Source organism: Carassius carassius, chromosome 19 (genome assembly GCF_963082965.1).
Source record: "Carassius carassius chromosome 19, fCarCar2.1, whole genome shotgun sequence".
In the NCBI taxonomy this organism is placed as follows: Eukaryota; Metazoa; Chordata; class Actinopteri; order Cypriniformes; family Cyprinidae; genus Carassius; species Carassius carassius.
In genome coordinates, this window is record NC_081773.1 from 30,017,491 (window position 1) to 30,035,082 (window position 17,592).

General features: G+C 32.4%; 1 protein-coding gene across 3 annotated transcripts in view; it reads right to left on the minus strand.

Moving 5' to 3' along the window:
- Positions 1-17,592, minus strand: part of slc4a10b (solute carrier family 4 member 10b) — a 66,274-nt gene that overhangs the window by 28,548 nt on the left and 20,134 nt on the right. For all 3 annotated transcript variants that reach the window (XM_059500648.1, XM_059500647.1, XM_059500649.1), the window contains 4 exons: positions 11,519-11,600; positions 7,110-7,253; positions 5,705-5,843; positions 3,418-3,578 (listed from right to left, as the gene is read on the minus strand). In XM_059500648.1, coding sequence (XP_059356631.1) covers positions 3,418-3,578; positions 5,705-5,843; positions 7,110-7,253; positions 11,519-11,600 — 526 coding nt within the window. The remainder of the gene's footprint in view (positions 1-3,417; positions 3,579-5,704; positions 5,844-7,109; positions 7,254-11,518; positions 11,601-17,592) is intronic.

The following is a 17,592-nucleotide window of genomic DNA, read 5'->3' on the forward strand; positions in this document are numbered from 1 at the left end:
TTGCTTGAATGTTTGGTCCAATAGTGTTCCATACCTCTTTAAAAATACGTGATGGGATGATATCAGTGGGACAAGTTGAAGGTTTTAAATGTGTAACAATGTCATTAAGGGCCAAGATGGAAACAGGCTCAAACTCAGTGAGGACTGCAGCACACTCTATGGAAATGGAAGGATCAAAGGCTGGAGGTAAAATGCTAGCTCTAATAGTGGTAATCTTTTCCACAAAAAAGTGGAGGAATTTTTCACAGGCCACAGTAGATTCTTCCAACATTATAGATTGGGGGGTATGAAGAACAGAATTAATTGTTCTAAAAAGAACATGAGGTTTATGGCCATTTTTATCAATAACATCAGAGAGGTATTTAGCCTTTTCAGTTTGAACAATTCTCTGATAATTATTCCAACAATCCTTTAGAATATCATAAAAAACCTGCAATTTATGTTTTTTCCATTTTCGCTCAGCTTTCCTACACTTTTGCCTAGCCGCTCGAGTTAAATCATTAATCCACGGTTCAGAATTTGGTTTGGAGCGCCTGGGCTTTAGTGGTGCAATTTTATCAAGAATATTTATACAGGTGGATGAAAAACAGGAAACAAGCTCATCTGTACATTGGAAAACAGACGGCTCTATAGTGTCTATAACATTACTAAATGCTTCAGAAAATTGTGCAGCAGTGGCCGGTTTAATCATCCTGCATATACGAGGTGGAGCACATTGCTTAACAGTATTGTATGGAAGGGAAACATCAAATAAAATTGGTGCATGGTCAGAAAAAACAGCCTTTTGTATCTCAATATTTAAAATAGGCAAACTGCATGACAAGACAAGATCTAATGTGTGGCCATGAATCTGTGTAGGACCACTTACAAACTGTATAAGGTTAAATGAATCAATAAGTTCTAAAAAAATCTTTAGCCAACAGAATGATGAACTTTTGTGACAACATGCCCCGATATTGTCCAGGTCAAGTCAAGTCACCTTTATTTATATAGCGCTTTAAACGAAATATATTGCGTCAAAGCAACTGAACAACATTCATTAGGAAAACAGTGTACAATAATGCAAAATGAGAGTTCATCATTGAATTCAGTGATGTCATCTCTGTTCAGTTAAATAGTGTCTGTGCATTTATTTGCAATCAAGTCAACGATATCGCTGTAGATGAAGTGACCCCAACTAAGCAAGCCAGAGGCGACAGCGGCAAGGAACCGAAACTCCATCGGTGACAGAATGGAGAAATAAACCTTGGGAGAAACCAGGCTCAGTTGGGGGGTCAGTTCTCCTCTGACCAGACGAAACCAGTAGTTCAATTCCAGGCTGCAGCAAAGTCAGATTGTGCAGAAGAATCATCTGTTTCCTGTGGTCTTGTCCTGGTGCTCCTCTGAGACAAGGTCTTTACAGGGGATCTGTATCTGGGCTCTAGTTGTCCTGGTCTCCGCTTTCTTTCAGGGCTGTAGAGGTCCTTTCTAGGTGCTGATCCACCATTTGGTCTGGATACGTACTGGATCCGGGTGACTGCAGTGACCCTCTGATCTGGACACAGACTGGATCTGGTGGCCACGGTGACCTCGGAATAAGAGAGAAACAGACAAATATTAGCGTAGATGCCATTCTTCTAATGATGTAGCAAGTACATAGGGTGTTATGGGAAGTTTTCCTGGTTCCAGTTTACCTAATTAATGCAGCCTAAAAATCCTTTAACGGATTTGGATAATAAAAGCATATTAGTATGTTATGTGTATGCCAGGTTAAAGAGATGGGTCTTTAATCTAGATTTAAACTGCAAGAGTGTGTCTGTCTCCCGAACAATTTTAGGTAGGTTTATTCCAGAGTTTAGGCGCCAAATAGGAAAAGGATCTGCCGCCTGCAGTTGATTTTGATATTCTAGGTATTATCAAATTGCCTGAGTTTTGAGAACGTAGCGGACATAGAGCATTATAATGTAAAGGGAGCTCACTCAAATACTGAGGTGCTAAACCATTCAGGGCTTTATAAGTAATAAGCAATATTTTAAAATCTATGCGATGCTTGATAGGGAGCCAGTGTAGTGTTCACAGGACCGGGCTAATATGGTCATACTTCCTGGTTCTAGTAAGAACTCTTGCTGCTGCATTTTGGACTAGCTGTAGTTTGTTTACTAAGTGTGCAGAACAACCACCCAATAAAGCATTACAATAATCTAACCTTGAGGTCATAAACGCATGGATTAACATTTCTGCATTTGACATTGAGAGCATAGGCCGTAATTTAGATATGTTTTTGAGATGGAAAAATGCAGTTTTACAAATGCTAGAAACGTGGCTTTCTAAGGAAAGATTGCGATCAAATAGCACACCTAGGTTCCTAACTGATGACGAATAATTGACAGAGCAGCCATCAAGTCTTAGACAGTGTTCTAGGTTATTACAAGCAGAGTTTTTAGGTCCTATAATTAACACCTCTGTTTTTTCAGAATTTAGCAGTAAGAAACTACTTCTCATCCAGTTTTTTATATCGACTATGCATTCCGTTAGTTTTTCAAATTGGTGTGTTTCACCAGGCCACGAAGAAATATAGACCTGAGTATCATCAGCATAACAGTGAATGTATACTATATATATACATTCTCCTCTGTATCAAAGTGAAAATGCAATGCTCTCTCATGAAATACTGATGCTCATAGGCTGAACACTGAACACTAGAACCTTGTACATATGTGCTAATTACCTGAGTTTTAAACACTGTGAGTCTGTACACATGGCTCGAGCTCTCTTACACAAATCCCACCGAGATTAAAGTGTAAAACTCAGTTTAAGGTGTTCCTCAGCGGCATATGAGCACTGACACATCCTATTAGAACGTGCTAATTTGACAACGGAAGCTCATTTGACTAGAAATAGCAAACATCTTATGAGAACAGGAAAGAATGAAAGGGTATATCTCATTTAAAACATGTTCAGGTCACAGTTCGCCCATGCAATCAAAACAGGAAAAACAACAAATTATATTTTCCAAAAACTCTCATTATCCGTATTGCATGTTTTATTTTTACATTTTCTAGAATGAATTATTCTCAATAGAGATTTTTATTTGCACACTGCAATTTTTACTGTTTTACAGTACAAGATGCTATTATACAATGATTTCATTTTTTAAAAGTTAAATTAGTGTAAAGACAGTTCAGCAAATACTACTATGGTGTCAAAACGGTTTACACATTTTTTATTCACATTACAGTACTAAACCTTTTGCATTAACGATGATGACTTGGGGATCGGCAATTCTCATTAAAATGTACATTAAGCAAACCATTTAATTTTTTATTTATTTTTGGTTTAAATGTGACCCAGAAATGACAGATTTCACCCAAAAGCCCAATGTGTTTGTATTGAAATCAGTTCTACGCTGATATGCACTTCTTTAATATAAAACCCAACCTGCGATCTCCTCCAGAGAGCTGGCTCTCATGTCCAGCATGACGGTGCCGTTGATGATGCAGCTCCGCAGCTCAAAGAGACTGTGTAGAGAGAGCGTCGCAACGTACGGTTTACTCCAGCGCTCACCTCCGTCCTCCACGTCCTCTTCAAACTTCAGCCACCTGAACAAAGAGACACAGACATAGCTAAAGGAGTAGTTCACTCAAAATATGAAAATCTTGCCTTGCCGTAATGTACTCATCCTCAGGTCATCCAAGATGTAGATAAGTTTGTTTCTTCATCAGATTTGGAGAAATGTACCATTGCATCAGTGTCTCAGCAATGGATGCTCTGCAGTGAATGGGTGCCGTCAGAATGAGAGTCCAAACAGCTGATAAAAACATCGCAATAATCCACAAGTAATCCACACCACTCCAGTCCATCAGTTAATGTCTTGTGAAGTGAAAAGCTGTATGTTTGTAAGAAACAAATCCATCAAGACATTTTTAACCTTTAAGCAAACCTTTGCTTCAGGACAAAATATGAGTCTATAATCCATAACAACGCTCCCTCCAGTGAGAAATCCCATCTCCACCCACATATTGGTTTAGAGCTGTTTTGGATTTAAGATGTTTGTTTACAGATGTGTGGAATACTTGTGGATTATTTTGATCTTTTTATCAGCAGTTTGAACTCTCATTCTGACGGCACCCATTCACTGCACAGAATCAATTGGTGAGCAAGTGATGCAGTGCTACATTTCTCCAAATCTGTTCTGATGAAGAAACATATTCATATAGATCTTGGATGGCCTGAGAGTGAATGAATTGTCAGCAAATTTCTTTGGTTGAACTATTTATTTGAAAACAACCATGAATGCCACCAGAATACCAATGTCTGTGGAAAATAAAAGCTCCAAGATACATTTCAGATATAAGAGCATAACTTTCGTATTTCATATACCAAATATATCATATTTGTCCTTTTTTTGGAGCTTGACAGCACTATGAACTGTCATGAACATTACGCATATGTATAAATAATAATATAAATAACCTTCCTTATAACTTCTACTGAATAAGTTAATGGGAATTTGTGTTGCCTCATGTGAATTTGTAATGTTTAGATATAAAGCACTACAGTCTAAATGTTGTCTTTTCTTACTGAAGAAAAAATGAAAGAAAATCTCATGCTCAGTGCGCTTGCATTTAGATGTGATGCCATATGACAATGCAGAAACCATTATCATTATAATCGCATTATTTAGCCTTTCTGTTTGATCACAAGCACACAAATGTTACATAACAAAGCTTCTTTATATAACCTCAGCTCTCTTGGAATAATGCTGCTCAACAGATTTAATGCATTAAACATCCCTCATGCTCTCAAAACACATGAGAGCAGCCAGGAATCAGTCTCTGAAAAACACTGAGCATTAACGCGTGATGTCAAAATATTGATTCATTATTTGTGCGCTAATAACAAATAAAGATTACTGAGATGAAGAAAAGCAGATATCTTTTACAAAAAGATTAAAGCTTATGTGTCAAGTGCTTTAAAATATAATTTGTGCATTTATTATGAATCTGAAATAAACCATGATGTGTCCTAAACAAGTGGAAATATCTTCTTTTTTTACAGATTTGCATGCACTGACCTAGGTACATTTCCATATTTTGTGATGTCATTTCCTGTTCTTGGGGTTTCTTGTCAAATGCATTGGTCATTTGACAAAATATGTAAATGGTTTGTTGTTAACCACAATTAGTTGTTGTTGTTGTTGTTGTTGTTGTTGTTGTTGTAATAGGTTTTTTTTTTCATTTTTATAGTTATTTTTATATTATTCATGTGCCATATTTACACACACAAACACACATTTCTATATTTTTCAGTTTCGTTTTAATTTTAGCTTTGCTTTTGTCATTTTTATTCATTTTTTTTTTATTTAATATTTGCCTATATTTGTATTTTTTTTATTTCATTTTAATTCCTAATTCAACTTTTTTATGACATAAGATTTTTAACTGTCAAATAAAATAACTCCTCGAAAAAATATTATATATAGAAATATTTAAATGAATTAATAAATAAATATACACTCATATTCTGTTCACTTTTTACTAGATGATTGCACAACTTTTTTGGAGACATCTGATAAAATCAGGATGAAAGATTATGTTTTTATTTTCTTTAAAAATCTGTATTTTATCTTCTCAGACATTATTATATGTCATTATCCCATAAGTGCATGCTGAATGACTGAATCCAGACAGATGAAGTCACATGACCGAGTCACATGGGTCAGTACCTGGCGGTCTCTCTCCACTCAGCATCCTCTCCGTCACGCAGGCAGATCTCATCCAGCTCGGTGAAGAGGTCATGTGGTATGTGCTCTTCATCCTCATCCTCAGTGCCGAGCAGAAACTGAACCCTCTGGGAGGGAGTATCTGTCACACAGCATTTCAGTGACTTCAATAAACCACCAAGCTCAGTTCAAAAGGTCACATGGCTAAAACAGGCAGCTAAAAGCTTCCGAGACCCCAAAACTGTTCTGTGTTCAACACACGTTTTGTAGATAATAATAATAAAGCTGCTCTCTAGCAGGACTGAGTCATCATGATGAGCTGCTAAAGGAGCAACACACACGCCAACTCTGAGAGAGAGAGAGAGAGAGAGAGAGAGAGAGAGAGAGACAGACAGAGAGAGAGATAAAGAGAGAGAGAGAGACAGAGAGAGAGAGAGCTTCAAAGAAACATAATACAACAGGACAGACCATCAAAGGAAAACAGAAATGATGAAAGGATATCAGAAGGAAAAGAGGAAGACAGCAAACAAACAGAAAAAAGGAAGGACAGAAAAGAAAGATACTTAAAAAAAGAGGTTCTTACTCAGTGTTTTTGTTTTTGCAAAACATCATAATATTCTTAATTAAAGATACATTTGCTTGCAATAAAAAGGAAATGCGTATTTAAATAAATTAATTAAATGTATTTACATTTATTCAAAATATAATTTGCTTACCACACTGGCAAATCTTTTTCAAATTTTTTTATTTCTGGGTTTTTTTTATTGTTGTTTTTTTTTCATAAATTTGATTCATTCTTTTTTTTTTTTTTTTTTTTACGTTTTAAATCATTTTGTGTCTCATATAAATGTACCTTTACTTAACCCTGTAAAAACATGTTAATAGAACAGTTTATTAAACCTTTAGACAAATTTAATGCATCAGGCTTATATATATATACATATATATATATATATATATATATATATATATATATATATATGTATGAAAACAGCCCAACTGTCACTCTGCTGTATACATCTCAATAATATGTTTATTAATTAAGATGATATTTAAAATTTAAAAACATATAGTGCAGTCCAATACTATGATGACTGAGAGATGAACAAATAAGCCTGATGATTATATTTCATACTTGAACTTGAACTAGCAGCTTCAGTCTAGAAACTGTTCATCTTAAAATATTACTAATAACACCATTATTTCCACAGATTTCACAGCAAATAGATGAAGCACACGCTGTGTGCCTTTTACTTGCTAAAAATGTATAAAGTATCACTTAGATGACAGAAGTACAGTAGATTGTGTAAGAAAGGTTTTTTTATCAGTTTTGTTCTGGGCTTTTATAGGGTTAAGAAGGAGAAAAACACTGAGTAAGACAGTCCCTGAAGGAAGGATGGATGGCTACTGTATGAAGGAGATTCGTGTCCGTCTTCGACGCCCGAGTCTCTCTCCCTGCTCCTCTTTCTGTGTCGGTGTCCGTGATGGCGATGACGGCGACGGGTTCTTCTGCCCAGAGGAACATGAACCCCAATATACAGAGTCCTGTGACCTGTCCGTCAAACACAAACACAAGCACTCAGAGACGGTGGGAAAATACAGAAAATGATTTAGTTCACGTTCTGAGGTCACTTGCTAATTAGCATTTTTTTCAGCAACAGAAAACTGCACAGATCTCAACATAACTTTCCCTGAAATTAAACCCCATACATACTGTAAAAACAGAGCAATTGGAACATGCTAAATAATCATCTATAAAAACTAAATATTTTTAATAAGACATTATTTTAAAGATGTTGGTAACAAATACTGGGCAAAATATTTTTTCAAACAGTTTTGGAGCAATGTTTTCCAGCAGTGAATTAATTGCTTTGCTCAAAAACACCACATTAAGTTTTTATTTTATTTTATTTAATTATTTATTATGTTTTATTTCATTGGTTATTTATTTATAATTTAATACATTTGTCTTTTTTCTTTTTTTCTCTTGGGGTGGGGAAAATATTTTGTCATGATTCTCCTGTATCTGTATCCAATTATTTTTGTAAAAGTTCAATAAACAGGAAAAAAAAGAAACATTATTTTAGTTTTATTTATATACTGTAGTATTTATACTATAATTTATAGTATTTAAAATATAATTTCTGTATTATTTCTATTGTAGTATTCTATTTATTTTAGTATTATAGTATTCTATTTTTTTAGTATTTATAGTTTTAGCTTTTTATTTTTAAATCAGATTTCATTTAAATTTTAGTTTAGGATTAAGTAATACATTGTGATTTTGTAATTTTTTATTACTTTTTTATTACTCCTATTTTTTTACTTTTACTTTTATTTGCTTTAGTTTTATTTAGTTATTTTAAATGATATAGTATTTTAAATTATTTTAAGAAAATAACCTAATTTTCATTTATTCATCTTTTCATCTAATATTCGTATTTTATTTTAGCTTTATTTCAATTAGTGTTATTTAAGTAACAGTTACATACTATTATGTGTTCTGTTTTACTATTAAGGTTTTTTTCAGACAATTTTTAAGTAATATTTTCCACCACTGAATCAAAAATATATATGCATTAATAATCAACATTTATAATTAACTGTGTTCATTCCTGGATGGGTTTTCTTTTTAATGACTCTGAGTTGCAATGCATGATGGGATTGTCTTTTCCATAAATGCAGTGCTGCTTTAGTATTCAGTCTTATGAAAGCTGCATAATTATGCTGTGACTCATTTGGAATAATTTTCCTTCACAATTATGAATTATAAAACACAATTATAAAATAATTACACAGTGCCTACTTTTTGAAACAGATGCTGCCTTAAATATATGAAACCTGCTGTCTAGGTTTTGAAGTGGATAATTGACTATAAACACTTTGGTGTACTATTTTTTGGTTCAATAATTACATTTGCTAAACATATTTAACCCATACAGTTATTCATCTTCTTGAACAAGGCTTAAATGACAGACATCACTCAGTTTAATTTACGTGCTGGGAAAACATCGCATATATCTATCATATATTATTATATATCATCTGTCTGAAAACATAACACAGCTACACACCTTTAATATACAGTAATTAAGTGATTACAATATGATCAAAAACAGTGTTATTTTCAGATTCCATATTAATGTTAAGTTTGTTATGTGCTTAAGAAATGTAATTCAGTTTCATTATTTTATTATTATTTGCCTGGATTCGTATTTGTTTAATTTATGTCAGTTTTACTTTTATTTAATTTAGTTTTAGGAAACCTTTCAAATAGGTGTTTTATCTAATTATGTTATGTGCTTTTGAAATTCATATTAGTTTTTAATCCTTCTAAATTTATTTATTTCGGCTTTACATTATCGAACCACAGTGTTATTTAAGTATTATTTATATACTTTTATATTAAAGGTTCTTTAGGCTATTATTCGTTCATATATTACATTATATTAAAATATTAACTAAAATATTATCTAACAGAATTATTATACAATTAATGCCTATATTAGGCCCCTGCAACAATTAATATTCACAATTTAAATGAACATTCTCTTTACTTTTAAAAGTATTTTCATGATTAATATTAATATTATAAAATTATATATAATATTATTAGCATGTTACTCCAAATGCACATTCTTTTACTTAAAAAAATATTATATTATTACAAAAAAATACTATAATATTGATATTAAAGTGCATCCCCGTAACAATTAATGTTAAAACTAATATTACAGACATTCTATTTACCTTAAAATATGTAAATGATTAATAAAATAAAATAAAAAGATATAAAAGAAAATATTCAATATTATTAAAATACTTTTAATTTTTTTTTACAGCCATGTAAAAGTTATTATATTAATATAATTAATAACTATATTAATAAAATTAATTATATTATTAATATCAAAGTGAACAAAATCACATTTAAAATGTAAATTCTATTTGCTTACAAAAACATAATTATTATTATAATTAAAATATTATATAAAATATGTATTAGAAATAGTAATTATTAGTAGTATGTTACACACCTGTGACAATTAATATTAAAGAGACAAATTCATATTTAAAATGTACATAAGAAATTATAATTATTATTATCATTATTAAAAATATTATACGATGTTAGTAGTAAATTACACACCTGTAACATACATTTATTTATTTTTTTATTCATTTATTTTGTTTAATTACGATCTGATAAAATGTAAAAACCGAACTCACTTTGGATAGAACACCTGACAATTACATACAAACATATCATCCTGCTTCCATAGATATGAACACAAAAAAAGAAACCTGCACTCATCAAGACATGAGGTCTTCAAGTTCATCAGCCAAAATTAGAGATGCATGTTCACAATTAATGCAAATAAAGCAGGCACAAACTTAAACAGAAAAGTGTGTGATTATTTCTGACGTGTGTAGGACATGGAGCCTCTATTTAGACACTAAAAGTCTTGATGACCCATTTATTATTTTAATTTGGATGCTGTAATTATTCTCTGCCTCTTTCTCACCAACAAACACAGTAGGATGTAAAAATAGCGGCTGACGCCATCCTTGCTTCCAGTAGCTGCTCTTTTCCCCTGTGAAACGCTCTCAAATACTAGCTCTCCGTCCTCCCACAGTCTTTTCTATTCATGACATCTCAGAGGCAGATAAACACACACACCCACAGACTTTCCTCTCCGACTAACATGAAGTTGCTCTGAACCAGCTGGTTATTATTGTGTGTGAGGACGAGCAGTACATCTATACGTGACTGATGAAGCATCACAGCTGCTCATGTAATACACTGGAAGCTGTTTAACTGATGCTAGACTTCAGCAACGGGACAATGAAAGAATCTGTTAGAAAATCCTGCCTTCTGAGGATTTACCCTATATGTGTGGATTTATTAAAAGACCTTTACCTTCTTTCAACTTCTTTGTTGGCTTATTTCACACCATGCCAAGACAAACTGGTAGTTTTAATATTAATTGCAATTAATATGTATATTTATATCAATGTTAAAATTAAAGTTAATTCAATTGAGGTATTTTTATCAATATTGTCTGTGTATATGTGTGTATATGCAGATTAAATATATTGGACATTTTCATCCACTCTCGTGATCTGCCACATTTGATATATTTTTTCCACTAAGGTTGCTTCGTGCACAGTAAAAATTATTTTTCTTAAGTAAAAAAAAAAAAAAACGTAAAAATACTAATATTTTGAAATATTTTTGTGCTGTTTTCTGTGTAAACATATTTTAAAATGTAATTTATTCATGTGATGCGCAGCTGTATTTTCAGCATCATTCCTCCAGTCTTCAGTGTCACATGATCTTCAGAAATCATTCCAATATACTGATTTGCTGCTCAAGAAACATTTCTGATTATTATCAATGTTGAAAGCAGTCGTGCTGCTTCATATTTTTGTGGAAATTATATAGTTGTGAACATGATATATACGTGTATATATATATATATATATATATATATATTTTTTTTTTTTTTATATATATATTATTATTTATTTTTTTTCAGGATTCTTTTTGACGAATAGAATGTTCAAAATAACAGCATTTATTTGAAATAAGAATCTTTTGTGACATTATAAACTTCATCAGTTCCTCCCAGGAATTCCTTTAAATTGTTTTCAAAAACTTTAGAATGTTAATGCCTTAGAATTTGGGGCAAATAAATAAATACATGCATGACAAATAAAATTAACAGCAAAAAACTAAATCGCACATATGATATTTTATAAATTAAAAATGTCTCCAAAAACATTATTTTGATTAAATTCTTAGTATGTATTTACCCTCTAGCTCCTCCTTCTCCAGTCCAGCTTTAAGCATGGAGCGAGTGCCTCCTCTGTCCACCACGGCCTCCTCATCGTTCCTCTGTGTGTAGAGAGAGAGAGAGAGAGAGAGAGAGGGAGAGAGAGAGACAGAGAGGGAGAGAAAGAGAGGGAGAGAGAGAGAGGGAGAGAGAGAGACCGAGAGAGACAGAGAGAGAGAGAGAGAGAGGGAGAGAGAGAGAGACAGAGAGAGAGATGTCAGTGTGAAGGTCTGTCTCAGAGTGACAGGTGCAATGGATGCGTGTCACTGACAGATGCATTTGTCCCGGACCGTCATACAGACACACTCAGACCACACACATGCTGTCTTAAAGTCTTAAAACTATGGGCATAAAAAAATAAAATAAAATTACAATTACAAAAATACACCACAAAATGACTAAAACTATAATAAAAAATAAAAACAAATTCAAAATATTAATAAACACTATAATATCTCGATGATATTAAAATAACACTGGCAGTATGTCATCATTATTATTAATACTAAATTACTAAAACTAATAAAGAGACAAAAATCACATTTAAAATGTGCATTCTATTTACTACTAAAATTATTTAAATTATTGTTTTTATATTATTGGTTTAAAAAATTTGATGAGACAATCTAATAATTTATGGGTGATTATGGGTAGTTGCTAGGACATTGTCATAGAGTGTGCTGAGCTCCATACAGGTTTGAAATAAAAAGTGAGTATCTAATGATAAACAAAGAAATATGATTCCCATTCATATGCAGTGCTTGATGTTTTATTTTCTATTAGGAAATGAAAGAGTAATCCAATTACAATCCAATTACCATGGTATTAATGTAGCCAATAGCAGCAGCCTCTCCATGAAATCAAACCGACTCATGTTCTTCAGCAAAGGCGATGTTTTTTTGTGAGTTTCATATTGAAAGCTTCACCAAACGTGACAGCGTAACTTCACTTTCTCTTTAAAATCAAATAAAAAAAGACAGTGCTAGACAGGTATCGGGACAACATGAGCACCTTACAACTGGAGGTCATTAATATGCATAAAAATAATAAATAAAATGCATATTCATTTGTATATCTTTTCTAATAAAAAAATTAAAAATAATAAAATCAATTGGAAATTGTAGGGATTTAATATTTAAAGGACATTATTAATATCAAACAGTCCGAAACTGCACATTATTGTTTTTGTCCATCATTTTACGATACCTGAATATGATCAATAACTATTTCAAAGTCAAAAATGCACACTACCAAGTCTCTTCTGCTCACAAAGGCTGCATTTATTTATCAAAAATATTGTAAGAACGGTAAAAATGTGAAATATTATTACAATATGAAATAACTGTGTTCTATTGTAATATATGGTTAAATATATTTTATTTCTATGATACAAATAATTTAGCAGTTTTCTCCCGTCTTCAGTGTCATACGATCCTTCAGAAATCATCCTAATATACTGATTCTCTAATGCACAGAAAGTTCAAAAGAACAGCATTTATTTAAAAAACATATTCTAACATCATGAATATCTTTACAGTCACTTCTGGTCAATTTAATGAATCGTTGCTGAATAAAAATACTAATTTCTTTCTTTTCTTTTTTTTATAACTAACCCCAGAATGTTGAAATGAAAATACATTTAGCTTTGAATGCAAACATCTGCCAACTGCATAAAGATAAAAATGCTTTTCCTCAAGTTAATCAATCAATGTTGGTTTGATTGTTAACATTATAAGAGGTTCAATGTGATTATTTAATGCAGGTTTTAAATGTAGCATACTTCAAATCATTCACTCAATCATATATTTCATGCAGAAATACAACTAGAATACAATTACTCATCGCTCAGCTTCAGCACAAAACAAATTAGTGTCATAATGAGCTCTTGATGGAATCTTTAATTAGTGCAAAAGAATAGCTGCAAGTCTAATAAACAAGGTTTCTAGTCAAGATTCTCTTCATGTCAGTGCATAACGAAAGCAGGCTGGATTTGTGCATTTGTCCTCAACAGAGAGCATAACTGACCAGCTGCTAATCGCAACAAGCTGGTGTTTTAGCGCCTCATTACTGAGAAACACGCAGCATTAAAACAGATGGTGCCGAGCCAAGATCAACCCTCAGAGCAATTACATACAAGCAGAAATACACCAAAAAACAACACGCAATACTAGTGTCGCACACATACATGCAAACTATGCTAGAATAGTCATTTTCAATATGTCAACATTTACACTAGCACTCAAAAGTTTGGAGGCAGTACAATGATTTTGTTTTTGAAAGAAGTTAAAACTTTTCTTCTGTAAGGATGCATGAAATTGATTAAAAGTGACAGTAAAGACATTTATAATGTTACAAAATATTTAGATTTCAAATAAATGCTCTATTTTTACTTTACATTCATAAAGTATCCCGTCAAAAACATTTTTTTTTTAATAATAATCAGAAATGTTTCTTGAGCAGCAAATCAGTATATTAGGATGATTTCTGAAGATCATGTGACACTGAAGACTGGAGGAATGATGCAGAAAATACAGTTTTGATCACAGAAATAAATTATACAAATATGTTTTTTGTTGTTTGTTTTGTTCTTTTTTTTTCCTTTTTCTTTTTTTGTACTGGCCTTTTCAGTGCTGCCTTTGCATTTTATATTATCCATTTTTTATCTATTATTATTTGCTTGCATATCTCCAACAATGACTTTTTTTTTTGACTAAGGTCAAAAAAATCTTTTGGTGGAGTCAAAAGGTAATTATGTCATCATTAGGGTTGCCAATTAACTTCAGAAATAACTGTGATTCTTGATTTTATTCTTATTGAGGTCCAAGTTTAAGAATAGCCTACATTAGAAGTTATTTTTTAATGTATTTTTTCCCTCTCTATTTAACAGCATTAACTTAAAAATGCAAGACAGTCCCCCAGTTATTTTAAATTTGTATATTATTACGCAATTTTTACTGTATTTTTTGATCAAATAAATGCAGACTTGATGAGCAAAACAGACATTCAAAAACATTTAAGTTCTTACTGACCTTAATCTTTTTAATGGTATAGGGTATACATTTTGTTGGAATTATTGAATAAACTTCATTTGAAATGTTTAATACAGTACTGAAATCACGGCACAAAATGACATAATTTTCATTTGTATGCATCAATAGCAATAATCACCTTTTTCTTAAAAAATTTAACATTAAAAATGTCTCTACATTGGCACAGTTTTAGTCATAACAGAAATGAATCAGAGACTGAATCTGAGTTTTTAACCCTTTCGAGTCAAAGTGATTCACTGAATCAGGCATTCTGAACTGATTACAACATAAAAACTCTAGCAGTATTTTAGCTAATGATGAACTCTAGCAGTATTTTAGCTAATGATGTTTAAATCAAAGATGTTATTAACTCAAGTTAACCTTGGCTCCTCAAGTAGGACCAAGTAGGACCAGATACATGCTTTTACTTTATCTGACTTTAATATAAAAGATTGGCACCAGACTGCTTATAAAAAATTTAAAAAAAAGATAGTGCGTGTGATTCACTTAAGATGAAAGCATCTGCCAAATGCATAAACATAAATGAGATGCAAATCATTTCAAATCCATTCATCGTTTCACCTGCTCTGACAGCAGCTCACTAAAATCCATCATAAATGTCAAAATAGCAGCCAAAAGTCATGTTCCACAGGGCCTCCAGGTAATAAAGTGTGTGTGTGTGTGTGTGTGTGTGTGTGTGTGCAGTCAGTTGATGGCAACTTACAATAATTCACAAAGATGAGAGCTCAAGCTTCACACCCACACAATGACGTATTGAAGGAACAAACCCAAGGGCACCTTCTATCTAGACGAGGGAGCGTGTGTGTGTGTGTGTGTGTGTCTGTGTGTGTGTGTGTGTGGTCTGTGGTTAACACGGTTTAAAGAGACGTTCCAATTTTGCTCTACAACATAAAAAAATAATCCTGCCATATTTTGCATCTGTTATTTTATGTCAATAATCATATTTTCAAAATTGTTTAGAATCAGCACGAATCTGTTTATTGTAAAAACAAATCCATAAATCTGGCTTATTATGGAAAAGCAAGGCTGAATGATTAGGGGATTGAAACAAATGGATTAAACTGATGATAGTGATAAATTGATATACACATAGACCGATATAGTATATACATATATATAGTTAAAACTGTGTAATCCAAATGGATCAACATTTTATTTGCAATTAAAATATACATTATAAATTTAGATCTAAAGACACTCCAAAGATGTGAATTATGAAACCGTTTTGCACTTTAAAAATATAAGTTTGAGCAGTTTGCTAAATAACAACCGTATACTATAGCTTAATGCTTTATTAATGACTATGAATCATTAGCTAAGCTAGTAAATTCAAATAAAGTCTTATAAAAAAGATATTTTCTCTCTGTCACTTAAGGCAGTCAATCAGATGAGTGCTTTTTGCCCTGCCTAAAATATGAAAAGCATGTAATCGGCATGAGGTCTAACTTCTTTATTCTGAATCCTCTCTTTTTATGATAAAACTGCCACACGCTCTCCTTCTGCTGCACACATCCTACACTGTAATCCTGTAAAGAGAAAACACACTACACACACTCACAGGTTCATGTGAGGGAACAGAGCAGACACAAGCCTCAATACTGTAAAATAAAAATGAGATCTCTTTAAAGCGGAAGTGATGAGCAAAAATAATTACACTGTACATCTGCCATTGGTCAAACGAACAAACAGTTCCACACCAAAATCACACCAGGTGCTCAAAGAGTTCCAATATTTACATTTTTTGAAGATGAAATACAGTACTGAAATACAAAACATGTATTTTAAAAAGTCCTCAAAACTCCAGACTAAGCTTTAATATCTCAATTACAAGAACAAAAAGTGATTAAACAGAGAGGAAATAGAGATCCTTGCTAAAGTCTTCCCAGATGTTTCACCGTGAGGAAAAAGCCCATAATTAACAAAACAGTGAGAAATCTCTATATCATGATATATGATGTCAAATGTTTCTTATCCAATTTTTACAAGATCTGATATGCTATCCACATTAATTTTATACAATAGCTTTATATTCCTACAACAGGACAACTTTTAAATTTAGTTCTATTCTTAATTAATTCAGGACATGCACTACCGTCCAACATTTGGGGGTTGGTAAGTATTTTTAAAGAGGTATCCAAAAAAGAAGTGTCTTCTGCTTCTGCAAGGCTGCATTTATTTGAGCAAAAATACAGTAAAAATAATATTATGTTATTATCATTTAAAATAAATATTTTCTATGTGAATAGATTTTAAAATAGATTTTAAAATTGTATTTATTTCTGTGATGCAAAGCTGTATTTTCAGCATCATTACTCCATTACTCTCATTACTCTTACTGACCGCAAAGAATTGAAGAATAATGTTAAAACTTGAAAGAATCATAAGTCTCTATTAAATACCCCTGAGCTATGACAGAACAACCTCTGAGCAATGAAATGTGGGTGTCTCATAAAGCTGGTCTGTGAGAAGGCTATAAATAGCAGCTGTATGTTCTGCATCCAGCAGTCAATACAAGTCTCCAAGCGCTTAAAATAAGCACTTTCCTGTCAGATCGATACACAGTGCAGGTTCCATGTCACCGACCCAGTACTTCAGGATGCCTGCACACTCAGATCAATGCAGCTCCCGGCAGCACAGCCCTGCAATGTCATGTTTACAAGGTACCAGGCTGTTATGAAGAACACTTCTGGACCACACCTTTCACTCTACTGTCTTTGCAAAGGTTCATCTGAATATCCAGCAACCCAACGAAGATTTGTTCTAATTCAATTATGAGAACATTCTGAATGTTCCAAACGATGTTTACATTTTTTGCAAATGTAACCAAATTTGCTTTAACTTTATGGAAATCTTACTTTAGAATGATGTTTCAACCTAAAACAAGTAACATCTAAAAAATATATATATAATAATATAATTTGTGTGCACATTTCGAGAACATTTTTCAAGACCAGATTAACTCTGAACAAACATTCTATTTATCTTACTGGAAGAATTTTCGATT